This window comes from Carcharodon carcharias, chromosome 21, assembly GCF_017639515.1.
Source record: "Carcharodon carcharias isolate sCarCar2 chromosome 21, sCarCar2.pri, whole genome shotgun sequence".
In the NCBI taxonomy this organism is placed as follows: Eukaryota; Metazoa; Chordata; class Chondrichthyes; order Lamniformes; family Lamnidae; genus Carcharodon; species Carcharodon carcharias.
Window position 1 is genome coordinate 90,581,355 of NC_054487.1, and position 27,743 is coordinate 90,609,097.

General features: G+C 41.8%; 1 protein-coding gene across 14 annotated transcripts in view; it reads left to right on the forward strand.

Moving 5' to 3' along the window:
- osbpl8 (oxysterol binding protein-like 8) overlaps positions 1-27,743 on the forward strand; it is a 282,603-nt gene that overhangs the window by 189,167 nt on the left and 65,693 nt on the right. For 13 of the 14 annotated variants that reach the window (XM_041215495.1, XM_041215498.1, XM_041215497.1 and 10 more), the window contains 3 exons: positions 10,648-10,718; positions 19,059-19,139; positions 19,840-19,941. In XM_041215495.1, the coding sequence (XP_041071429.1) occupies positions 10,648-10,718; positions 19,059-19,139; positions 19,840-19,941 (254 nt within the window). Of the gene's footprint in view, positions 1-7,804; positions 8,173-10,647; positions 10,719-19,058; positions 19,140-19,839; positions 19,942-27,743 lie in introns of all 14 variants that reach the window. The other variant, XM_041215505.1, reaches the window with a different exon arrangement.

A 27,743-nucleotide genomic window follows, 5' to 3' on the forward strand; every position in this document is an offset into this window, starting at 1 on the left:
TGGTTGTGTTCCCTTGCAGCTGCTGCCCTTGTTTTTTTTAGATGGTAGCAGTCATGGGTTTGGGGGGTGCTATCGAAGGAGCCTTGGTGAGTTGCCACAGTGCATCTTGTAGATGGTACACACTGCTGCCACTGTGCGTCGGTGGTGGAGGGTCTAGATGTTAGAGGTAATCGATGGGGCACCAATCAAGTAGGCTAGAAGATGTTGAGCTCCTTGAGTGATGTTGGAGCTGCACTCCCCCAGGCAAGTGGAGTATATTCCATCACACTCCTGACTTGTGCCATGTAGATGGTAGACATGCTTTGGGGAGTCAGGAGGTGAGTTACTCACCGCAGAATTCCCAGTCTCTGCTTGCTCTTGTAGCTACAGTAATTAAATGGGTGGTCCAGTTCAGTTTCTGATCAATGGTAACCTCCCCACAAGATTTTGATATTGGGGGATTCCCCCATGACTTTGTGCCTGTCTTCACTGTAGAAAACACAAATAACATCCCAGAAATAATTATAGATCAAGAAGTGAAAGGGAGGGAGGGACTTAAAATAATTACAATCATCAGGGAAAGTGTACTGAGAAAATTATTAGAATTAAAGGCTGACAAGTCCCCAGGACCTAATGGACTTCATCCCAGGGCCTCAAAAGAAGTGGCTACTGCGATGATGGATGCATTGGTTTTAATTTTCCGAAAATTAAATAATCGGATTGGTCCCATCAGATTGGAAAATAATGAAAGTGACTCCTGTATTCAAAAAAGGAGGGAGACAGAACGTAGGAAATCACAAGCCAGTTAGCCTGACACCTATCATAGGGAAAATGCTGGAATCTGTCATAGAGGAGGTCATATCAGGGCACTTAGAAAATCTCAATGCAATCAGGCAGAGTTAACATGGTTTTGTGAAAGGGAATTAATATTCAACTAATTTATTAGAGTTCTTTTAGGAAGTAAGAAGCAACATGGATAAGGGATGTGGTGTACTTGGGTTTCCAGAAGGCATTTGACAAGGTGCCACATCAAAGGTTACCTCGCAAAATAAGAGCTCATGGTGTAGGGGGTAATCTATTAGCATGGATAGAGGATTGATTAGCTGACAGGAAACAGAGTATGCATAAATGGGTCATTTTTGGGTTAACAAGATGTAATGAGTGGAGTGCCACAGGGATCAGTGCTGGGAACTCAACTATTTATAATTTATATCAATGACTTGGAAGAAGGGACTGAATGTATGGTTTCTAAGTTTGCTGATGACGCAAAAATAGGTAGGAGAGTAAGTTGTGAAGATGACATGAGTCTACAAAGGGATATAGGTCGGTTAAGTAAGCAGGCAAAAATTTGGTAGATGGAGCATAATGCTGGAAAATGTGAACTTGCCCACTTTGGCAGGAAGACTAGAAAAGCAACAAATTATTTAAATGGAGCAAGATTGCAGAACTCTACAGTACAGAGGGATTTGGGTGTCCTGGTACATGACTCACAGAAGGTTAGTATGCAGATACAGTAAATGATTGGGAAGACAAATGGCATGTTGTCCTTTATTGCAAGGGGAATGGAGCATAAAAGTGGGGATGTTTTGTTGCAGTTGTACGGTACATTAGTGAGACCACATCTGGAGTGTTGTGTACAGTTTTGGTCTCCTTATTTAAGAAATTGCATTGGAAGCAGTTCAGAGAATGTTCACTCAACTGATTCCTGGCAAAGTGGGGTTTAACTTATGAGGAAAGGTTCAACAGGTTGGGCCTGTATCCATTGGAGTTTAAAAGAATGATATAATCTTATTGAAACATACATCCTGAGTAGACTCAATAGGGAGGATGCTGAAAGAATGTTTACTCTTGTGGGAGACACTAGAACTGGGGGCGTAGTTTAAAAATAAGGGATCTCCTATTTAAGACGGAGATGAGGAGAAACCTTTTTTCTGAGCATCATGAACCTGTGAAATTCTCTTCCCCAAAGAGCAGTGGAGGTAGGGTCAGTGAATATTTTTAAGACTGTGTTCAATTCTGGACTAGCAAGGAAGTCAAGGAGTATAGGGGGTAGGCAGGAAAGCAGAGTTGAGGCCACAATTAGATCAGCCATGATCTTAGCAAATGGTGGAGTAAGTTCGAGGGGCCGAATTACCTCTCCTCCTAATTCGTTTGTTCGTAAGATTATTTTAATTAAGCTTTGAAAACTTTAATCTGGTTCAGCATTAAGTTTTGCAGAAGATTTCTCAGCAACTGTAGTTTGAGATGAAAATGTGATTAACTGTTCTCAATACAGTTCCTTTGGTGTCACTCTGGCCATATCCAAAAGGCTGTAATAATGTATATAACATGAGCAAGAATGAGTGCAGCTAGATAAAGCCACAGAAAGGAATCTATTATTTTGGGTTTTCTACAATAGCACATGGTGTGCAGGATTAAAGAAGTAATGATAACATTTGTGGAAAATCTTGGCTAGGCTCCAGTTGGTGTGCCATATACTATGCTCGTTATAAAAAGCACATCAAAGCCATTGAACAGTGTACATTCACCAGGCTGATACCAGCGAAGTAAAATTAGTTATGGGAAAAGACTTAACTCAAATTGTAACCATTGAAGCAGAGAAGGCCAAAAGGAATCTTCAAGGAGCTTTTTAAAAGTATGAAAGATTTTAATGGAGTGAATGGGGAAAGGCTACTTCCTCTCGTTGGGGAATAGTGACAAGGTGCCATCGATTTAAAATCCTCAGAGATTAAGGAAAGGAGTTAACAGAAATTTCTTCGTGGCTGGCTGAAGAAATATAGAATGCTTCACCATTGGGACTGTTCAGCACAAGGCCATTGCATCTTTTAAGGGAAAACTGGAAAAAAATTTGAAGCAGTGAAAGTATACTATGAAAAAAATAGTGCAGTGGATTCAGCTCACAGTCAGCACAGACATGGTTAATTGCCTTCTTCTGTGCTGTAAATTTCTGGAGGTCACTGGAGATGTAATCATCTGGTATTTTAAGTGAATTAGGATATTGTCTTGCAGAGTGCACGTCTTGTCGAACATCTTATATTTATATAGTGCCATTAATGTAATAAAACATCTCAAGGTGCTTAAGCAGCATTATAAAATGAAGTATGACACTGAGCCACATAAGGAGATATTAGGTCAGATGACCAAAAACCAGATCAAAGAGGTGGATTTAAAGGAGTATCTTAAAAGAGGAATGCAAGGTAGCGAGGCAGAGTGGTATAAGGAGGGTATTTGAGAGCTTGGGGCCGAGACAACCGAAGGCATGGACACTAATGGTGGAGCAATTAAAATCAGTAATACTTAGGAGGTCAGAATTAGAGGAGAGCAGATATCTCAGCGGGTTGTCAAGCTAGAGGAGATTACAGAGTTAGAGAGTTGTGCAGCCTTCGAGGCATTTGAAAATACAAGAATTTTAAAACCTTGCTTGACTGGGAACCAATGTAGGTCAATGAGCGCAGGGGGCAAAGGGGAATGGAACTTGGTAAGAGTTCAGACATGGGCAGCAGAGTTTTGGAAGACCTCAAGTTTACAGAGGGTAGAATATGGCAGTCCAGCCAGGGTGTATTGTCAAGTCTAGAGGTAACAAGGGTACAGATGAGAGTTTGAGCAGCAGCTGAGTTGAGATGGCTGAAGTCAAGGGCAGAATTTTATAGCCCCTCGCGGTGGGGGGCAGGGCTGTAAAATGCGGCATGGACTTTGGCCGGACCAGGAGATCCTGCCGGTGGGAGAGGCCATAAAATTCTACCCTGTGTTTTTACAGAGGTAGAAATGGGCAGTCTTAGGGATGGTGTGATGTTACAATCCCAGTTTATGTTAATACTGGACAAGTCAGATCCTGGAGTGAAACCCAGCTTGGTAGATCCTAACTTTTATGTTTTTTTAGAAACAGTGGAGGTAAGTTACTGAACAAATTTACAGGAGTCTACTGGAAAGATCTAAATACAAACACAAGAAAATAATCCAAATATTCCTTCACCCAGCATTATCTTTACGGACACATACAAATTCAGAAAGATAAAACAATTTATAGTATCTACCTTCTACTCTAATATTCAGGGTAAGTGTGCGGTACATGTGAACCAATTAGCAAACTGTGGTCAGACACACCACACTCCAAAGTAAATGACAGATGTGACCAAAGCAAATTCTGCGCATTTCTCAACAACCCACTCAGACGCTTGTCATACCGTGAGCCAACCGGTATCACTGAAGCTCTGTCTTTCTCATAAGGGTTTCCAATTTCCACATTTAAAGAAATTGCCACGGAATTCTCTCCAAATGTCGTTCCCACTTGAACGGTTTCAACAAGAATCCACCTCCAGAGTTTCAGTCTAGCCTTCTGAGATTCCTTCCCCTGGATCTCCGCGTACACTTAAGCTTCACCTTTCAAGCTCACTTTCAGGCCTTCCGCCATGCCAAGCAGAGCATCACTGCTCCAAAAGGGCACCTTTGCCCTTAAGGCCCACAGCACAGAGTCGCCAACCTTTGGCTGCCCACTTGGATCTTCAGGGCTTCTCCCGAGCCCACTTTGCTTTAAGTCTGCTCTCTGCAGCACTTTGTCTTTAATTCGGAGCTCCTTTCTCTCAACTTTACTTAACAGGATCCGTTCCTGATGTCTGCCCATATCCCTTAACTGGGACTCTCTCCTGGGATCCCTTTCTGTCCCACTCCCTTGTTTGGGACCTTCTCCCCATGTCCTGCTCCCTAGGGCACCTTCTCTGCAGTGGTGCTCCTCTTCAGGTCACTTGACCTGTCATTTTGCACTGTTCGACTTCTTCTGTGCAGGCGCACAGGGCTGGTTCCTGGCCTAAAGACGTGAAATCAACAAACTGCGCGTGTGGCTATTTCTCGGCCAGCGCACGCATGAAAGTCCCAGGGAGCCGGGAACCATAGCTCTTGGCCTCCAAATTCCCGATCTCTGACTTCTAGTTAAAGGTAAATTCCTTGGGGTTCGTCACAGTGAGTATGAGATCAGGAACTCTCTTGACTTCTCCACTTAGGCCCTAATGAGCTGTTAGATTAAAGAGGCACCAAAGAAAGCCCCTTGTTCACTACCGCAAAGGTTTGCTGATTCTGGATCTCATTTGGGACTCAGTTATGCTGTCCCTTGACATCATCCACAGATTAGAAGTCGGCTTTCACACATACACTGATGACACCCAGCCGTACCTCTACACTACTTCCCTCCACTGCCTCGGTGTTCTTAGACTGCTTGTCTGATATCCAGTTAAACATTGGGAAGATTAATGCCATCAACTCAAGACAAGCCACATAACCATACACTAACCACCAATCCTTCCCCTATCCCAGCTGTTTTCTTTTGCTGAGCTAGTCCTGGTATCGAATTTGATCCTGGAGCTGAGCTCCTGACCACTTATTCTCTTTGTTAAAAAGACTATTTATTTTCACTTCTGTCATCAGTTGTCTCCACCCATGGCTGCACTGTAAGTATATTGAGATAGAGAGATTTTTAATCAGTTTGTGGGATCTTGCTGTGCATGGATTGTCTGTGACATTTTGTACATTACAACAGTGACTACACTTCAAAAGTATTTCACTGGCTGTAAAGCACTTTGAGACATCCTGTGGTCACAAAAGATGTGATAGAAATGTAAGTTACTTTTACCTAGATGATCTCCTATTTGAAGAATAGAGGAGCTGAACATTATTTAAGTGGAGAAAGACTGAAGAAAGCTGCAGCACAGAGGGATTTGGGGGTCCATGTGCATGAATCCCAAAAAGCTAACATACAAGTTCAACAGGTAATAGGGAAGGCAATTGGAATGTTGGCCTTTATTTCAAAAGGAATGGAGTATAAAAATAGGGAAGTCTTGCTAAAACTATACAAGGCACTAGTTAGACCACACCTAGAATACTGTGAACAGTTTTGGTCCCCTTATCTAAGGAAAGATATACTGGCATTGGAGGCAGTCCAGAGAAGGTTCACTAGGTTGATCGCGGAGATGGAGGGATTTTCTTATGAAGAGAGATTGCGTAGGTTGGGCCTGTACTCATCAGAGTTTAGAAGAATGAGAGGCGACCTTATTGAAACATATAAGATTCTTAGGGGGCTTGACAGGGTAAATGCTGAGAGGTTGTTTCCCCTTGTGGGACAGTCTAGGACCAGAGGGCATAATCTCAGAGTAAGGGGGCTCCCACTTATAACAGAGATGAGGAGGAATTTCTTCTCTCAAATGGTAGTCAATCTGTGGAATTCTTTATCACAGAGGGCTATAGAGGCTGGGTCATTAAGTATATTGAGATAGACAGATTTTTAATCAGTAAGGGAATCAATGGTTATGGGAAAAAAGGCAGAAAAGTAGAGTCGAGGATTATCAGATCAGCCATGATCTCATTGAAAGCAGCACAGACTCGATGGGTCGAATGGCCTACTTCTGCTCCTACGTCTTATGGTCTAAGTTTGCATCTGTGCCATGCCCGCCTACAGGTTTGACTAATCCGGTGCTCTCCTAGTAGGCAGCCTAATCTCAACCCTCCATCTGAAACACTGTTTCTATATCCAGCTCACCATCAACCTGGTTGTTGCTGACCCATACTGCGGCATCCCAGTTGAGTTTGATCCCACTTTCTGCAGATGTGACAGAATGGCATTGGAGATCTTGCTAATGTTTCTCTTCCTCACCCCAGGAATAGGCAGGCATCATGGCATGTGGGCATCATTGTTGCCCATCTCTAATTGCCCTTGAACTAAATAGCTTGCTAAGTTATTTCAGAGGGCAGTTAATAGTCAACCACATTACTGTGGACCTGGAGTCACATGTAGGCCAGATCAGTTAAGGATGGCAGGTAAGGGCGGTAGATTTCCTCCCCTAAAGGTCATTAGTGAACCAGATGGGTTTTTACAACAATTGACATATTGCTGAGACTAGCTTTCAATTCAGATTTTATTAATTGAATTCAGTTAAATTAATGAGATTTAATGGGATTTGAACCCATGTCCCCAGAGCATTAGTTTGGGTCTCCGGGTTACTAGTTCAATTACATTACCCACCATCTCCCCTATAATATCCCTGTCCCAAATTGGATGAACCATCACCTTTTCCTGGAGCTTTAGACACTACTAGAGTACAGTTTGAGATTTCACCCTCCAACATCTTGCCCTAGGGGTTGTACAGCAATTGTTGCCCAGCTATTCTGTCACCGTGGGTATGCAGCTTAATGAAGTGGACAGAGCAGCACATAATGTATTGTACATAATGGTTTTATATACTGACCCATTGTGGAATTGGATAAATGCATTTCTCAACTATGTCATCAGCATTCCTGGTGTGAAATGAACTCTGAAAAGTCCAGGCTTAAGAAAAGGAAAACAGCTGTTGAAAATTGAAGCTATGCCTTACAACATGCAGGATACATTATTTTTATTTAGACATTGAGGGAATATTTTATTAGTGAATGTTGCTCCAAGGCTATCCTTCTCCTTTTGTAATTATTTTTGAATTTTAGGTCTACTCATTTCAATTTAAAAATCATCATCATGCTAATCTTGGACTCTACCTTAATTAGGAGCTGAAGGGGCTAATAGAGAAAATTTGAGAGGTGGAGATAATCAATCAAAGAAACATATCCTGAATCCCTAATTACTTAAGGAGGAATCAGTGAAGGAGCTAAATTCGCCGATAGCCATAGAGATGCCAGTTGCTACATGGATTTTAAAGCTTTAACAGAAATGATTAATTGTCGTCTGAATTTTTTTCTGTGGCACCATACTGAGTGTTCAGAATCCAGTGGAAAAGCATTGGGGTTTTGTGTATTACAACCTAATCAGCATAGCTATATAAAGGATAAGTGTGCTCTGAATTCACAGGAAAAAATAGAAGGTACTTGGCTGTGTTGTTACGTATTTACCATCCTATGGTCCAGTTGCTGGGAGGAGTGTACATTGGCTCATCTTGTTCACAAGGACCAGCATTTTCCCTTTAGTTGCTCACTCAGTCATTAGTAGCCTCGCAGCTACAATTGCAACAGCCTCCACCTGAGCAGCACAGTGATTTCAGTTTATGGGAAAACCTCTGACTTAGAACAACCACAACATGAAGGAAGAGAGTCTGATGCGCCGTAGGTTTTCCTTGTGTGCTGGGCTACCAGGTGTGCTATCATCCAGAACTGATGGACGAAAACTCATGAGAAATGCATCTTTTGGTGGCTACAATGAACTTCCTCCATTATTGCCAGGTTTGTAGTACCTCTCTTCTCATATAACTAGAAGTGTCTTGAATAATAATTGAAAGTAAAATTGTAAAAAGGCAAAAAGCATAATGAAGTTATAGCTTAGAGGGCAGTTATTTATTCTTTTTAAATTAAATGCAGAATAATGCAATATGTATGAAAACTAAAATGTAATTCTCTCTTCCCAGTTTGACTTAAATTATTCATCAATCATTCTCCTTGTAGAATTATTTGATGGTTTATTTCAGACAACATGGAATATTTGCAGCACTTACAACACGCTTACTATTTGTCTGAAAATAAGAGAAACATTTAAAGAAAAATGGGTTTTGTTCCTTTCAGCAATTACAGTAGACTAAATGACGTAACAAGTTGAGAGCGCTATGCTTAATGTAGCTCTAATGGGGTGCTTTTACATTGCAGTGCAAGTTTTGGAAGGCTGACACCAACCTGACTTGAACAAACTCAGCTTCCTATTTACATTTCTGTCCTGCACTGTTCTCCATCAGATAGTGAGTAGAAATAGACCCCAGTTTGCAAAATCCATGGAAAGTGAGTCTCAGGTGATGCCAGACCCTCAGTGATTTGTTGATAATTTTACTGGCAGCTGGTGGTGAGACAACAACCTCTATATATTAGCTGCAAAAATGACTATGATTAGCTGGCAGTGGTTTCTGGTGACTCGATTTCTGGTGAACTGAGTTTAGACAGGCTGTTGCAAGTTTTTTTAAAAAGCAGTAACCTGTAGCATTGAACTTCATGATTGACTCGCAAGGGAGGAAAGGATTTTAATTTAACTTACAGAATAGCTGAGAAATTTCACAGATATTTACAAGACTACCAGTATTACAGTTTTCATTTTTGGAATACTTGGATGTACTCACTGTGAAGTATATTTGTATTATGCGCAATCTGAGATGTTTAAGTAATATAACTCTCTTAATTTGTACATTACTTTTTGTGAATTATTTGAAACCTTTCATGATCACCAACCTCGATAAAATTGATCCTGTAGGGCTCTGAAGAGCAGAGTTTATTAACCTACAAAAAAACATGCCCAGCTGCTTTGAGTACTCGAGTGGAGTGAATGCATTGGAATGAGGGATGCTGATGAAAAGCACAGCTGAAGAGTAAGACCTTGATGCTGCTTTTAGAGGCAAGAAGGGGAGGAGTAAGGGAATCTATTCAGGGAGGGAGTGCCGGCTGGGCTAATAATCAGATGGACAGCCTAAAGACACAGGTGGCTGAGGGACTGAGATAATGGTGATGAGGTGGAACTGGATGTTGGCAGTATAAACTTAGCCTGACAGCTTCGTAATAATGTCTCAGGGCAGCATTAGGGGAACCCCAGCAATGGCCATGCTTAGAAAGGAACACTGGGATGGATGTCTTCATCAGGGCAACGAAAAGTGGAACAAGCCATGGATTTCTTTTCAAAAATGAAGGATGGGGGAAAGATGATTTGTGTTTATTTGAAGTTAATTTCAGAATACTTGTATCAGTGAACCATTTGAAATGCTATGTTCCAAATTATCAATTGCTTTTCTGTGATACTAGGCTGACTAAACATTACAGGCATTGATTACACATGTTTGTTGTCTTGTTGAAGTTGGAACTGAAATACTTGCTTGCTTAAATATCAATAACTTTTTATTTGCATGAACCAAATTCATAATTACTGATTCACAAGTTTATAAATTGTCTGCAGTACAAAAAAATATCTATTTATCTCAATCAGTTGCTTCACCATCCATTTGTGGGTAAATCTGGAAGCCTTTAATTTGGAAGTGGGGTTAACTATATGCAAAGAATCACTGAACAGTAGTCAAAAGTGTGGGTACTTCTCTCTAGTTCCCCTCCCCAACTGATTGACTTTGAGGAAAATGGTAGCACTCCCACCTGATAAGGCACCAAGCTGAGGACAATTAAGGTAGATATGATCTGTACAGCGTACTGCAGTGGAATGGGCCTTGTATTCACTGGGACATCTATTGCCATTAAAAATAATTTTCCAAATCTATTTTCTGATCATTGAGTGTTGCAAATTACAGTTTAACACACAGGATCGACAGCACATAAAATCTTCAATATTTACCTCTTTGTAAGTATTTATATATGGGAGAACTTTTACAGAGCAGTATGATTTATATTCTGAAGTTTACAATAATTAACTTGAAACTTGAATCTGCTGAGTGAAAACCTTGAACTGGATGTCTGCTGATGATGTTAAGGCTGTGGGCACCACATTGAGAGAAATTGCTGAACTCTGTTTACGCATCTATTTTTAGTAAATACTGAGCTGCACCTGTTGGTTGTTCATAATAAATATTGTTCAGGACTGCAAGTCAGGAGGTTAGCCCAAGGTGCTCAATGCACTCCTAAAAGTCGAATGCTAGTACATGTGATCAATTAGCTGTCATCTTCAACTATCTGTTAAGATTGTTTTACACTCGAGCATTAATAAACAACCTTTTCTCTTAGGTTTGGACAAAGGTAGAGATGATGTGTCCTTCTCAAAGGATGATGCTACACACACCATATCAAAAAGCAAGGTACAATAGATATTTTTTTCTCTGTTCTGTCACTGTGTCTCTGCAGGGCTGAGCCCAGTTTATGTCAATTGAAGGTGTGTTTTCTATTAATTCCATTGATATGAGAGTGGTTGACTGTATTTATTGCAATATTTATTAATCTTCAGCTTGACCTGTTCTCAGATCCCATCTAATGATGTAGAATGTGATAAATCTGAAATAATGAGCAATGAAGGTTGAACGAACTAGATGCATTACCTTGCTTTTAGAAACATAAAAAATAGGAAAAGGAGTAAGTCATGAGGCTCTTTGAGCCTGCTACGCCTTTCAATATGATTATGGCTGATCCTCTATCTCAACCCTTTACCCCGCACTCTCTCCATACCCCTTAATACCTTTAGAGTCCAGAAATCTATCTATTCCCTTCTTCAATATATTCAGTAACTTGACCTCCACAGCCTTCAGTGGTAGAGAATTCCATAAGTTCACCACCCTCAATCCTCAATTATCTATCCCGTATCCTGAGTCTGTGACCCCTTGTTGTAGAGCTACCAGCCAGAGGAAGTATCATCCCTGCAATCCAGTCTGTCCATCCCTGTCAGAATTTTATACGTTTCAATGAGATCCCCTCTCATTCTTCTGAACTCTGGTGCATACAGGCTTAGTCGGTCTAGTCTCTCCTCATGCGATAATCTTGCCATCCCAGGAATCTTCGCTGTGCTCCCTCTACAGTTAGTATCTTGGGTAAGGAGACCAAAACTGCACACACTACTGCAAGTGTGGTCTCGCAAGTCCCTGTACAGTGCAGTAAGATAATCTTGCTCCTGTGCTCCTCGCGCCTGTACTCAAGTCCTCTAGCAGTGAAGGCCAACATACCATTTGTCTTCTTAACTGCTTGCTGTACCTGCATGCTTGCTTTCAGTGATTGCTGTACAAGGACACCCAGGTCCCTTTGCACATTAGCATTTCCCAATCCATCACTATTTAAATAATACTCTGCCATTCTGTTTTTCCTACCGAAGTGGATAACTTCACAATTATCCACTTTATACTGCATTGGCCAATCACTCAACCTGTCTAAATCCCCTTGAAGCCTTTTAATACCCTCCTCACCACTCACGTTCCCTCCCACCAGTCTTCATGTCGTCGGCAAACTTGGGAATGTTACAAAAACAGAAAATGCTGGAAAAACTCAGCAAGTCTGACAGCATCTATGGAGAGAGGAACAGAGTTGACATTTCCAGTCTGCATGACCCTTCAGAGAATAAAGACTCAAAACGTCAACCCTGTTTCTCTCTCCACAGATGCTGTCAGATCTGCTGAGTTTTTCCAGCATTTTCTTTTTTTGATTCAGATTTCCAGCATCCGCAGTATTTTACTTTTACCTTGGGAATGTTACATTTGATTCCCTGATCCAAACCATTGATATATATTGTGAATAGTTGGGGCCCAAGCACTTTTTCCTGTGGCACCCCACTAGTCACCGCCAGCCACTCCGAAAAAGATCCGTTTATTCACTCACTGTTTCCTGGTCTGCTAACCAATTCTCAGTCCATGCCAATATATTACCCCCCAATCCCATGTGCTTTAATTTTACACACTAACCCCTTATGTGGAACTTTATCAAAAGCTTTCTGAAAATCCAAATACACCACATCCATTGGTTCTCCCTTATCTATTCTGCAAGTTACACCCTCAAAAAAAACTCCAGTAGGTTTGTCAAATATGATTTCCCCCTCATAAATCTATGTTGACTTCGTGTAATCCTGATGATATTTTCCCGTTATCACATCCCTTATAATAGACTAGCATCTTCCCTACCACTAATGCTCATAGAATAATGTATTAGCACTAGATCAGCTTGATTCTCAATCAGTCAAATGCCAAACTTTTGAATAACCACTCAACCTCTGGGTAACTCAATACAAAATAATGTGACCATGTCATTCTTTCTTAAGCTCTGAAAATGTTGATCCTTGCTTGATTTTTACTTGTAGGCCTTCCATCTGTTGGATTCAGATGGGCTTCCATTTTTCAGCAACTGCCAGGGGGAGAACATTGCAGCATTAGAGAACTGGGCTTCAAAGGGAAACAAATCAGGCCTCTTCTGGGAAGTGGGAATATCAGAACAGATTAGCATCAGGTGAATAATATCCTGAGCCCACCTGTTAGAAGGGGTCCTTTGGGAGATGACATAGAAGGTTCCTGATGATGTAACAGCAGCCGATCAGGAGTCTTCAGCTTCAGAAGACAATAAGCTGAATCTTTTCAGATCCTTTTATGTGTGCAAGAATGAGAAGGGAATTTTGTGAGGAGCTTGAAGGGCAACTTAGAACCAACCTGGAACTAACAATTCTGCTGACCCTTTAGGATGTTTGATCACAAGAAAATATAATTCTGTAAGATTATCTGGTCATTATCAAGTTGCTGTTTGTGGGACCTCAACAGAACTCCTCAAAAGTTCTTCATTGGCTGTAAATGCTTTGGGGCTTCATATGGTGGTGAAGGGTGCAACAGAAATGGAAGTCTTTCCTCCTAATGCAAAATTTTCATGTCTTGGTTTCTGGAAGAGCACTTAGACTGTGTAGGATGTTGTATACTTACATTTTGATCACCCTGTCGAAGGATTCATTCCTCAGACTGTCCCTATGTGGGCCTGGGAATTGGTTGCTCTGGACGAGGTAATCTCAGGGCCTTTTGGACAAATGCATTTTCATTCACATGATTTGAGTTGTTTCTGGCCAATGCACCATTCCCAGTAGCTGAACAAGTTATGCATAGACTCATGAGAAAAAAACCTATTACTGCCCTACCTGCTCGTCATGTGTAATACTTTTCAGTCTGCTGGAGTCTCTCTGGATCGAGGGATATTGAGTGGGAAGGTGCAGTTGGAGCCCAAGATCAGCCACGATTGTACTAAATGGTGGAGGAGCAGGCTTGACGAATTGTATGGTCTACTCCTGCTCCTATCTCTTGTGCTCTTATATGACTCTCAGCTAAGCTACTTAACTTCCAAAAATTTTATTTATAACTTAGCGAATTTCCATCTCTAATTCCTTTACAATTCGGGGATGTATAATTTTTTATGTGGATTATCTGTCTCAAGGATTTTTTTATATTCGTTTCTTTCCATGGAAGTTATGAAACAAGTCAACCTAATGCAATGTCTGATCTAGGCAGGTTTGCAAATCTCCAGGGCACTCTTGGGCTAAGATTCGTCTTAGCCACTGACTAAGCCAGCGTTTGTTGCCCATCCTTAATTGCCCTTGAGAAGGTGATGGTGAGCCACTGTCTTGAAGTGCTGCAGTCCATGGGGTGTAGATACACCACAGTGCAATTGGGAAGGGAGTTCCAGGATTTTGACCCATCGACAGCCTAGGAATAGTCATATATATTTCCAAGTCAGGATGGTGTGTGCCTTGTAGGGGAACTTGCAGGTGATGATATTCTCTTGCATCTGCTGCCCTTGTCCTTCTAGGTGGTACAGATCATGGGCTTGGAAGGTGCTGTTGAAGGAACTGTGATGAGTCGCTGCACTGCATCTTGTTGATGGTACATACTGCTGCCACAGTGCATTGGTGGTGGAGGGAGTGAACGTTTAAGGTGGTGGATGGGGTGTCACTCTATTGCCTGCTTTGTCCTGGATATTGTTGAATTTCTTGACTTTGTTGGAGCTGCACTTATCCAGGCAAGTGGAGAGTATTCCATCACACTCCTGACTTGTGCCTTGTACATGGTTCATAGGCACTGGGAGTCAGGAGGTGAATTACTTGCCGCAGAATTACAGCTACAGTATTTATATGTCTGGTCCAGTTCAGTTTCTGGTCAATGGTAACCCCCCAGGATTTTGACAGTGGGGATTCAGCAATGGTAATACCATTGAATGTGAGAGGGATGGTTAGATTCTCTTTATACCGTCTATATTTGTTGATAGGCTGCCTAATGTTAGCCCATTAAACTCCAGTGGTACCACAATGTATACTTGAATGTTTCTAAGCTTGGCTGCTACCACTTTGAGTTTCTGCTTAAGTGCCAGACACCCTGCTAATTGAAACAAAATCAGTTCAGCTTGTTGATCACCTGGAATTTAGGTTTGCAAAATCCTACACCCTCTTCCAATGTAGGATACTATTTAACAATTCTTTCTTTACCATCCAATGTCAGTGCTCCAGGATTGTCTTTAAATGGACTAGTTTTATTTACCATTTAGCTGTAATGTAAAGATTTGAAAAGCTCTTGATTGTTACTTGAGATTTTATTTATATTTGTTACTTTTGCTCCTTCAATTCTTTGTCAAAACATTTGCTTAATTTATTATAATCATCCTCCAAACAGATTCCATCTTCTAAAGCCTTATGCTTGTAGCTGCTATTTAACTTTATGGACTTCCATTACTCCTTTGAGCTTTTATTGACTCGACTAGCATCAAATTTTTTATTCGTTCATGGGATCTGGGTGTTGTTGGCTAGACCAGTATTTATTGCCCTTGTTCAGGGGGCATTTAAAAGTCAACCACCTTTCAGTTGGAAGATTCCTAATGACTCAATGGGAAGTACTGTGCAACAAGTCATCTGGGTCAGAGGGTATCTACTTTGACCCCTGGACTGTGCTGAGAAATTCCCTGCATTACCACATTAACTATACTTCAAAAGTACTTCAACAGCTCTAATGAGCTTTGGGACGTTCAGTGGTTGTTAAAGGTGCTATATAAATGCAAGTCTTTTTTAATTTGTTCTTATCCAAGACACCGGTATAGGTGCTGTAATTCATCTCAGCATCGCTTTGTTAGAGAGGTATAGTGCATGATTGTACAGATTGTTAACATACACCATCTGTGCTCTCATCAGAAATTGGTCCTGGAAGGCTGCCAACATTTGTTCTTCTTTCACTGTCCCATTTGCCGTAGAATGCTGTACACCAGTAAGTTTTAACTCAGTCGGCGTTCTGTTATTTTGAAGACAACTGTTTTGTTTGACGGCCTTTGGCTGTATAGTCTGATTTTGTTGACTCATCAGTAAGGAGTTAGACCTGCCATCTCTTGGGAACATGCACATCTCCTTAGTTTTTACAATGCTGCTTTTGTGGTTGGTTCCTTAGAGCCTCTACAATAAACATTCTGGGCATTTTCATTGTCCACCTTCCAGCAACCAAATTGCCATCCCATCTGCTGTACTGTGTCTATTTCTAGGTTAAACCTTTTTTAATCTCCCAGTGACAGCTTAATTTTAATTTTATCACTGGTAGTACTTAGGGGAACGATAGCATGTTTTGTTGCTGGAATTGTAATGCAGAGGCCCAGAGATACGAGTTCAAATCCCACCTCGGCACCTGGTGGAATTTAAATTCAATTAATATATCTGAAATAAAAAGCAGGTGTCAGTAATGGTAACCAAAACTGGTTCACCAATGCCCTTTTGGGAAGGAAATCTGCTGTCCTTACCCAGTCTTGTCTATGTGTGACTCCAGACCCACAGCAATCTGGTTCTTAACCATCCCCTGAAATGGCCAAGCAAGCCATTCAGGTATACCAAACCAATTGGATGCACTGCCTGGCATTGACCTAGGCACCAGAAATAACAAAGGCACACCCTGTTCCTTCACTGTCGCTGAGTCAAAAATCTGAAATTCCCTTCCTAACAGCACTGTGGGTGTACCTACATCACATGGACTGCAGCAGTTCAAGAAGGCAGCTTCAGGACAATTAGGGATGGGAAACAAGTTGCCAGTGACACACTGATCCCAGGGACAAATGAAGAAATTTGCATTGTACCTCTACCTCTCCCTCAAAACATTTCACTAGATTTTGTTTTTTAGTGTTTCATTTAACTTCTACCTTGTTTCTAATTTTAATGTCTTGTTGTAAGGAGGCTCACTTGAGGTCCAGTCTTTGTGCTACCCACCCTCTCTGTACTCGAGTTTGAGATATAGTTAGGTATCTCTAAATGTTGGTTCATGGTATCCTGCATTGAATTGCCTAGACTTCAAGAAGTAGGTTACTCACTTTGAAGAGAGCAAGCACAGAGGGTAGTAATTTAATTTATGACTGAAATAATGCTGTCTGTTACCTTCATTCTAGCCATCAGCAGCAACAAGTATAATGAGCATGATTACAATCTTAGCTGTTTATTGCCTTTTTAATTATTGAATTAAACTGTGAGCTAAGTCTCAAAGTAGAAATAGCTGCTGCATTAAATATCATTCTTCAAAAGAAATTAGCCTTCAGTGGCCTCAACCTCTTGATCTGGAATTGCCTTCCTAAACCCCTCCATTTCTCTCTCCTTCAGCATCCTCAGAATCTACTCTTGACCCAAACCTTTGCTCATCTTGCCTAATATCTCCTGTGGTTCAACATGAATTTTTTGTCCTTGAAAATAAATGCAAGATGCTGTTGATAAATGGTTCACTAGTGAGAATGTTAATGAATAACCCTATTTTGGCTGAATATTTGTAAAGTAAAAGGCATTTTTCTTGCAATCAGAAAAGAAAGAAACATATGCATATATAAAACGCTTTCCACGACCACCAGGCATTTCAAGCGTTTTACAGCCAAACTTGTGAAATATAGTTTAGGAAATCATTTTTATTGATCACGTTTTCCCTTGTACTGTATTATAATTGACTGCACCTTATCTCCAGGCGCAGATTGCTGAAAGTTTCACTGCAATTTTGGCTGAATATTTGTAAAGCAAATTGTTCAAAGTACCAATGACCTGACATCTAAAAGCACATTACTGATCTGATACTTAAACTGGATTAAAAAGAACTTGAAAATGTTTCAGGCTGCAACTGCTGAAACAATCTCCAGATCGTGCCAGCTTGCTGTGAATTGCCAAATGGAGTCAATGTAATTATAAGTTTTGTTTTTGGAATCAGAATTATATAATAAATTCAGTGAACAATTTTCATCTTGTTAAGACGAACACATTATAAGTTGCAGAAGTAAGAAGCTGGATGCATTTCCAACCCCATATTGATAATTTAACTCTGATAGTACAACCAGCTAACAAAAAGTTGATCCTGGTGATCAAGGTAGTAAATGCAACTCTACATTGACCAAAACAAACAAAGTTAAGCATTATCTAAGTGTGAATTTGCTAGTTGACATTCTCTTGCATTACTTATATACGGCCTAGAGCAATGTTTCTATCTTTTCAGTTCAATAGATTTTTTTTGATTTGCACACATGCTGAATGTTTGTGTTCTGTCATAATGGGTAATTTCAAATGGATGTAGCACATGTGATGTTATTATCTGTTTAATTCCTCAGTTTCCAATTTTAATAGCTGGTATTAGGAGTAGCTTTATGAGGACCCCATCTGTTTACTGCACTCCCTTTCCCACTCCATCCCCCATTCCATTGCATGGTGCTACTTTTCTGACATTTTTTAGCTCCTATGCAATCACTTAGCAAAGTGCTTCCCTCGTGCTAAATTTAGCTGGATTATTAACGAGGAGCCCATTGACAGTAATCCAGGATTTGTTGAGGTTTAGGAGATCAGTGTTGGTTTCCATAAATATGAAAGGAGATGCTTTTAAAGGGCAGTGGTAGGGTGGTGGTTGTTGGTGGTGAGGCTTTTGAAAAAAATTAGTTTAGGTAATTGGTCAATTTAGAGTGTTAGTTCAGTATGCTGAAGACCAATCTTTCAGATTTAGTGATGAAAACAGAAAATGCTGGAAAACCTCAGCAGTTCTGAAAGCATCTGGGGAGAGAGAAACAGAGTTAACGTTTCAAACTTTTATGACCCTTCTTCAGAGCTGCTAAATTTGTGTTATGTTTGGGCTGTAAGTATGTGCTCTGCAGCAGTTTTATACAGTATTTGAGTATTTTGATCCTAGACTGGAGCTCTGAAGTAGGGTCATACAGACACAAAACGTTAAGTCTGTTTCTCTCTCCACAGATGCTGTCAGACCTGCTGAGTTTTTCCAGTATTTTCTGTTTTTATTTCAGATTTCCAGCATCCGCAGTATTTTGTTTTCATCTTAATATCTCTGCAATTTCCGGCTTACGTTTTGAGACACTTTGCTGTAATTAATCCCCTTACAATTGACGATTGCCTTGGTTACGTGTTTTTTAATATCATCTTGACTGGACTTGGGAGTTGGTGATGGGTAGGTGGTGTATATTTATATCCCTGCATCGTTCAAGCTCTGTATTGATCTGTTTCAGTTTAAAACTTAAATGAAATAAATTTAACTGAGCAGTCAGTGGGGAAAAAGTGAATGCAAAGTACCTTTGCAGTGATTCCACTTCAACATAATGTTTGACTCTCTGGAGAATGGCTAGCTTAGCCATTTGTTTCTTTACAATATGTACTTGAAAACTCCAGTCTTTGTTAATCATATTATTTTACATTGTTACAGTCAGAATCCAAGCTTTACAATGGAACAGAAAAGGATCTTATCTCACCTGGGAGTAAACTCACAAAAAAGGAGTCTCTTAAGGTATATTAAATCATATAAATAGTACTTAAAAGAAAATGTCTTCATGATTGTGCATGTTTTCTTTCTTAAATTTTCTGAAGTTCATTCTTAATTTAGTTCCAACGCAGTTTTGTTAAAATATTCTCTTAAAATACTCCACCCCTAAAATGTACCTCAGTCCCAGAATACCCGTTGCAGCATCAGTATGACGGTGTTTACCATGCCAACCATACCCACGACCTGAGATGAGATATTTAGGTTTGTTTTATTTTCTGTGCGTTCCAAAAATTGGATTAAGACCACTTCTATTTATTTGAATTAAAATTTATAACCAGCAGAGAGACAAAATCTTAATTTCATCAATCTGCTGAATCAAACCCAGTTCCTTGAGGTGAAAGGATGGTAGTGACTGTCAGATTTCACCTTCAATGACAAGGTAACAAATCACTTGCAGGGATCAGTGTAATGAAGCACAAGGACAGCTTATCACCTAAGTCCCTTGACTGAAATGTTAACCTTAAACTTTTACACATCTGCTGCTCCTTGTGTATAATGTAGTGGAGAGCAAGCAAAAGTGTGATCTCGGTTCATTTTGATGACATAACTGCAGTAAACCAACACTGACTTAAATTCAAAACAAATTTAAAATTTTGTTGAAACATTTATATAAATTTTATTAGTTTTATTGCAGTTCTTTGTTAAACAAATATCATAATTGCAGGTTCAAAAGAAAAATTACAGAGAAGAGAAAAAAAGAGCCACAAAAGAGTTGCTGAGCAGCATTACTGATCCCTCTGTAATAGTGATGGCAGATTGGCTAAAGGTGAGTGTGACAGGAGCTATAGCTGATGCTGTATTAAAAATTATTACTTTGCTACTCATGTTATGTGGAGATTGATGTCCAATTACATTTCAGATTTAATTTCTTTATTAAACATACGCAATGTAAATTGATTATTATGTCAAAGATATTGTGATAAACCTGTGTTGCAGTGATCTTCATTTTTATTCTGTTTATGCCATTCTTATTTTCCAAAACTTCATTGTAAATAAAAATGAATAACAAGATGAATATAGTACACACTCAACTAAATATAACCTAGTAAAAATACCACCAAAAAGAAGACAATTTTGAAAATCTATATTCATGATACATGTTCCTTTCCCAAAGCTGGAGTATCAATGTATAAGTAATCACACTGCATGGCAATCACCTTGTTAAAGACAATTGTTAAACAGGTGATGGGCATTGATTATCCCATCCAGACAGAATAAAAAGATAAAGCTGGAACACTTTGTGTGGAAGCTACTTGGAAGTCAGTAGCACTGAGGAACTGTTTTGAAAATAAGCCAGCTTGAACCATAAGACCAACTTGGATTAATTCTTCCACCACAACCTCTTATTGTGAGTAACCTTCAACATGAGCAACTTTCAATTGAAAGTTGTGATTTGCAGATCCAGACATCTCACTCTTGCCTGGATCAACCAACTTTATAAGCTCCTGACCAAAACCAGATCATGTTGTTTCTGTTTCCTGTGCTTCTCTCTTTCCCTTTGCTAGTGCTCTATAGGTCAGTTTTGGGTCCCTCAATATACACAAAACAAGATCTTCAGAAATACGGTTGCAGATAATCTTTCCCATGAATTTTCCAGAAGATAGAACACACCAACACACACTATCTATTAACAGAAATCTTTCTCCATTTCTGCCTTTCCTAATATTCATTCTGCTTAAAGGTAATAGGAAATATTCAAAATCTTTCTTGGATAAACTAAAGGCAAATATAGTCTTATTATCTTACTAAGAACTGATGATGCTTGTTCTCTCTCATCTCACTGGGTTGCTGGTACTGATGTCTGCTGCTCAGTGTGTTATTCTCCTTTCAAGATAATGTGAGGGGGCAACATTGGAAACCTTGGAGATCTGTAATAGGTCAAACAGGGGTGCTTTCCGGTGCCGACACTCTGGCACATTCTTCTCTTTGCTGCTGTCGTATGCCTTCAGTTCACCTATAGAGGATGTCTACTTACATACCAGAACTGATGGAAAGTGGTTCAGCCTTGTCTGCCTGAGACCCAAGACAAAAGTGCCTCAAGGCCTCATCAGTGAGCTGCTCTACACTGATAGTGCCACACTAGGACACGACAATGGCACGGTGGCAATGTCACTGGATGAGTAATCGAGATACCCAGGCTAATGCTCTAGGGAAATGGTTCAAATCCCACCATGGCATCTGGTGCAATTTAAATTCCATTAATAAATTCAATTAATTAATAAAATAAATCTGGAATGAATGCTGGTCTCAGTAATAGCGATCTTGAAACTATCATAGATTCTCACAAAGCCCATCTGGTTCACTAATGTCCTTTAGGGAAGGAAATCTGCTGCCCTTAGCTGGTCTGGCCTACATGTGACTCCAGAAGCACAACAATGTGGTCGACTCCGGCCGGCTTTTAACTGCCCTCAAAGGGCAATTTGGGATCGGCAGCAAATGCTGTCATTGTCAGTGACACTTTCATCCCGTGAAGAATAATAAAAAAGAAAACTATCATCCCACACTGAAGAGCACCTTCAGCAGCAGAATCTCTCACACCGGTGAAGAATTTGGTTTGACCGTCAGCATCAGGAAGACAAATGTAATGGTCTAGGACATTGCCATTCTGCCAGAAATCAGCATTGATAATGTGACGCAGGAGGTTTCTTGTAGTTTCACATATCTATGCTCGGCAATTTGCATTGGCAGCATTCTCTGTTTCCCATCACTTCTATTTACAGATCAGCCATGATCTAATTGAATGGCAGAACAGACTCGCAGAGCTGAACGACCTCCTGCTGTTACCAATTCTCTCTCATCTTTTTGATTTCTCTTTCACTCGTTCTTCTTTGCTATCTCTTTCTAACATGCAGCAATCTGATTGGAGTTTGGGGTAGATAGAGAAGTGGAACGTACCTGGGAGAATGCCCCAGCTGACCAGGTTGCATATTCCACATTTAGGGCTGGGTCTGGGTCAAAGAAAACCAGGCAGGTGACAACTAACAAAAACGTACCAGCAGCGATCTTCGGAACCAAAACCTGTTTTCATTCATTCCCTGCGCTGTTCTCCAATCACATGAGGAATTATGATTACCTATGTGGAAAAAGAGCTTTTTGTCTGCCATGCAGTCATGTAACCACTATTGGAACAATTTGTATTATCCCCTGCAGGACAGTTGACAATCCTTCTTTAGGTTACTGGATAAGGGATAAGAATTCCTGGAAAAGGTCTTTGAAGAATTAATTGCATTTAGGTTTGATAAGTTTATGCAGTTTGATCTTTGCTAAATGCTAAAATAGAGAACCACACATATTTCAAATACTTGTCAAACAGCTAACCTGGCTGGTTGCTTTACAGTTATTGAATTTGCAGCCCTGCAAGATCATGAATATTTTTGAACAAATCCACTTTCAGGACTTGCTTACACATTGTTGGGTATGGTAGCATCATGGTTATGTTACTGGACTACTGATTGGGAGATGTGAGTTCAATAACAGAAACAGTAGCATAGTGGTAGTGTTACCGGACTAGTTACAGAGGCCCCACCTAATGCTTTGGACTGTAAGTTCAAATCCCACCACAACAGCTGGGGAATTGAAATTGAATTAATAAACCTGGAATGAAAAAGCTAGCCTCAATAATGGTGGCCGTTAAAACTCATCCGGTTCACTAATCTCCTTCAGTGGAGGAAATCTACCATCCTTACCCAGTCCAGACCCATAACTGCCCTCTGAAACAGCCAAGCAAATCTCAGTTGTTATCAAACTGCTACAGAAAAAGCACAGTAGCTGCACCTACACCACGTGGACTGCTGCAGCTCAAAAAGGTGGTTCACCATCACCTTGTCAAGGGGCAATTAGGGATGGGCAATGTTCACATTCCAGGAACAAATGGAAAAAAAAGAAATTTGCCATCCTTACCTGGTCTAGCCTACATGTCACTGCAAGTCCACAGCAAGGTAGTTAACTCTTAACTGCCCTCTGAAATGGCTGCGCAAAATATTAAACGGTACAAAGAAGTTTAATAAGAATAAAACAGGACGGATACCCGCAGCAACCAAATATGGCAAAGGCACACCCAGCCCAGAGACCCTGCACAGTCTTCCTTACAAATATCTGGGGACCTATGCTAACATTTGGAGAGCTGTCCCACAGCCTAGTCAAGCAACAGCTTCACATGGTCATGATCACAGCATCAAACCTTTCAACCAATGCACCCATCCCTGGATCACTCCTGCCCCACTGGCAGGACAGAGACCCAAGAGGTGGTGGCACAGTGGGAAGGAGTGGTCCTAATAGCCGTCAACATTAACTCAGGAGGAAGAGGCTGTTCAGCTCTTCAAGCCTGTTCCACCATTCAATGAGGTCATGACTGACCAGCGACCTAACTCCACAACAAAAACAGAATTACCTGGAAAAACTCAGCAGTTCTGGCAGCATCGGCGGAGAAGAAAAGAGTTGACGTTTCGAGTCCTCATGACCCTTTGACAGAACTAGGTGAATCCAAGGAAGGGGTGAAATATAAGCTGGTTTAAGGTGGGGGGGTGGCGGGGGGTGCGGTTGTGTGGGGGGAGAGAAGTGGTGGGGGGGGGGGGTTGGGTGGGGGGAGAGAAGTGGAGGGGGGTGGTGTGGTTGTAGGCTAAAGCAGAGATAGAAGCAGATCATCAAACGATGTCACAGACGGCAGAACAAAAGAACACATAGGTGTCGAAGTTGGTGATATTATTTAAACGAATGTGCTAATTAAGAATGGATGGTAGGGCACTCAAGGTATAGCTCTAGTGGGGGTGGGGGGAGCACTAAAGATTTAAAAATATTTAAAAATAATGGAAATAGGAGGGAAAAAGAAAGGTAGGAGGAAGTGTCTACCTCTCCCTGGACCATAACCCCACCACTGAACATCAAGCCATTGTTTCCAGGACTGTCACTGACCTCATCTCCTCTGGGGATCTTCCTCCCACAGCTTCCAACCTGATAGTCGCCCAACATCGGACGGCCCGCTTCTACCTCCTACCCAAAATCCACAAACAGAACTGTCCCGGTAGACCGATCGTGTCAGCTTGCTCCTGCCCCACAGAACTCATCTCTTGTTATCTTGACTCCCTTCTCTCTCCCCTTGTCCAGTCCCTTCCCACATACATCCGTGATTCCTCTGACACCTTACGTCACATCAACAATTTCCAGTTCCCTGGCCCCAACCGCTTCCTCTTCACCATGGACGTCCAATCCCTCTACACCTCCATCCCCCACCAGGATGGTCTGAGGGTCCTTAGCTTCTTCCTCGAACAGAGGCCCGAACAATCCCCATCCACCACTACTCTCCTCCGTCTGGCTGGACTTGTTCTCACACTGAACAATTTCTCCTTCAACTCCTCTCACTTCCTCCAAATAAAAGGTGTGGCTATGGGTACCCGCATGGGCCCCAGCTATGCCTGTCTCTTTATGGGGTATGTGGAACATTCCTTGTTCCAGTCCTACTCCGGTCCCCTTCCACAACTCTTTCTCCGGTACATCGATGATTACTTCGGTGCTGCTTCGTGCTCTCGTCGGGACTTGGAAAAATTTATTAATTTTGCTTCCAATCTCCACCCCTCCATCTCTGACACTTCCCTTCCCTTCCTTGAGCTCTCTGTCTCAATCTCTGGTGATAGACTGTCCACCAATATCCATTACAAGCCTACCGACTCCCACAGCTACCTTGACTACAGCTCTCACACCCCGCTTCCTGTAAGGACTCCATCCCATTCTCTCAGTTCCTTCGCCTCCGTCGCATCTGTTCCGATGATGCTACCTTCAAAAACAGTTCCTCTGACATGTCCTCCTTCTTCCTTAACCGAGGTTTTCCACCTACGATCGTTGACAGGGCCCTCAACCGTGTCCGGCCCATCTCCCGTGCATCCGCCCTCACGCCTTCTCCTCCCTCCCAGAAACATGATAGGGTCCCCCTTGTCCTCACTTATCACCCCACCAGCCTCCGCATTCAAAGGATCATCCTCCGCCATTTCCGCCAACTCCAGCATGATGCCACTACCAAACACATCTTCCCTTCACCCCCACTGTCGGCATTCCGTAGGGATCGTTCCCTCCGGGACACCCTGGTCCACTCCTCCATCACCCCCTACTCCCCAACCCCCACCTATGGCACCACCCCATGCCCACGCAAAAGATGTAACACCTGCCCCTTCACTTCCTCTCTCCTCACCGTCCAAGGGCCCAAACACTCCTTTCAAGTGAAGCAACATTTCACTTGCATTTCCCCCAAATTAGCCTACTGCATTCTTTGCTCCCAATGTGGTCTGGGCGACCGCTTTGCAGAACACCTGCGGTCTGTCCGCAAGAATGACCCAAACCTCCCTGTCGCTTGCCATTTTAACACTCCACCCTGCTCTCTTGCCCACATGTCTGTCCTTGGCTTGCTGCATTGTTCCAGTGAAGCCCAACGCAAACTGGAGGAACAACACCTCATCTTCCGACTAGGCACTTTACAACCTTCCGGACTGAATATTGAATTCAACAACTTTAGGTCGTGAGCTCCCTCCTCCATCCGCACCCCCCTTCTGTTTCTTCCCCCTTCCTTTTGTTTTTTTTCCAATAAATTATATAGATTTTTCTTTTTCCCTCCTGTTTCCATTATTTTTAAATATTTTTAAATTTTTTATGCTCCCTCCACCCCCACTAGAGCTGTACCTTGAGTGCCCTACCGTCCATTCTTAATTAGCACATTCGTTTAGATAATATCACCAACTTTAACACCTATGTGTTCTTTTATTCTGCCGTCTGTGACATCTTTTGATGATCTGCTTCTATCTCTGCTTTTGCCTACCACACCAACCCCCTCCACTTCTCCTCCCCCCCACCTCCCCCCCCAACCACCTTAAACCAGCTTATATTTCAACCCTTCCTGGGATTCACCTAGTTCTGTCGAAGGGTCATGAGGACTCAAAACGTCAACTCTTTTCTTCTCCGCCAATGCTGCCAGACCTGCTGAGTTTTTCCAGGTAATTCTGTTTTTGTTTTGGATTTCCAGTATCAGCAGTTTTTTGTTTTTACCTAACTCCACAAGCCTGCCTAGGACATGTTTCTACTAGCTTGAATTAACAAAAATCTAGGAATCTCAGTTTTAAAATTAACAATTGATGGCAGAGTGTTCCAATTCCTACCATGCTCTGCATGAAAAGTTGCTTTCTAATTTCACTCCTGAAAGGTCTGGCCTAAATTTGTAAACACTGCCTCCTAGTCCTAGACTCCCCAACCAGCCAAAATAGTTTCCATCTATCTACCCTATCCATTCCCCTTAATATCGTGAAAGTTTTGATCAAATCAGCACTTAATTTTCTAACCCTAGTTTGTGTAATGTCTCTTCATAATTTAACGCTTGGGGGGGGGCGGGGGGGGGGGGGGGGGGTGGGGGTGCGTTAACGCTTATATCACCAAGAGTGGCTTAATGGCACCATTACTAACGCCATAGCAGCCAAACCGGATCTGCAGCAAATTCTGAGAGAAACAGTATTAACATAATAATCTACTTGATCTTTCTCTCACCTTTCTCAGATCACGGATGTATTTTTCCATGACAGTATCAGTGGGAGCGGCCAATGCATGGTCCTGGTGGAGACAAAGTCCCACCTTCATACACAGGACGCCCTCCATCATGTCTGTGGCACTAGCACACTACTTAATGGGATAGATCCAGAACAGATCTAACAGTTCAAAACTGGGCATCTATGAGGTGCTGTGGGCCATTAACAGCAGAAGAATTGTATACAATCACATTCTGTAACCTCATGGCCCAAGTTCTGATGAAAAGTTATTCACCTGAAACATTGGGCTGAATTTTACCTGCCCCCGGCGGGTGTGTTTCCCATGAGGGGGCACGTATAATGGGGTGGATGCCCATCCTACTACCTTCCTGCTATCCCCCATAAAACAGGTGTCAAAATTGGCAGCCTGCCCGCCATAATCAAATGAATAATTAAGGGTCAGTTCGATTTGTTTTCAAGCCATTTGGCCCTGATGATACGATGCCCACGCCATAAAATGTCTGGTGTGGGCAGCAGAGCAGGAGCAGGAACCCTGTTTTTCTAAAATGTTTAAAGGATGGGACAGAATGCCGGGTGTCTCTCTTTGGGGGCTGCCCTTGGCCAATTGCTGGGCAGACCCCCTTAGATCAAGCCCCCGCTCCTTCCTTACTACCTGTTTCCTCCCTTAAGCCCCCCACCACCTCCAGCCTTCCACCTAGAACCATAGTAACATTACAATGCAAAAAGAGGTCATTCAGTCTATAATGTCTGTCCTGGCCAAAAAGAGAAAAAAGAAACTAGCTGCTCATTTTAATCCCATTTTCCAGCACCTGGTCCATAGCCTGGGTCAAAATCCTGGAACTCCCTCCCTAACAGCACTGTGGGTGTACCTACACCACATGGACTGCAGCGGTTCAAGAAGGCAGCTCACCACCACCTTCTCAAGGGCAACGAGGGATAGGCAATAAATACTGGCCCAGCCAGCAAAGCCCACATCCCATGAATGAATAAAAAAAACATTCTGGAGACAGCATCTATTCTCTTCACCATCAACTACATGGCCAATTTT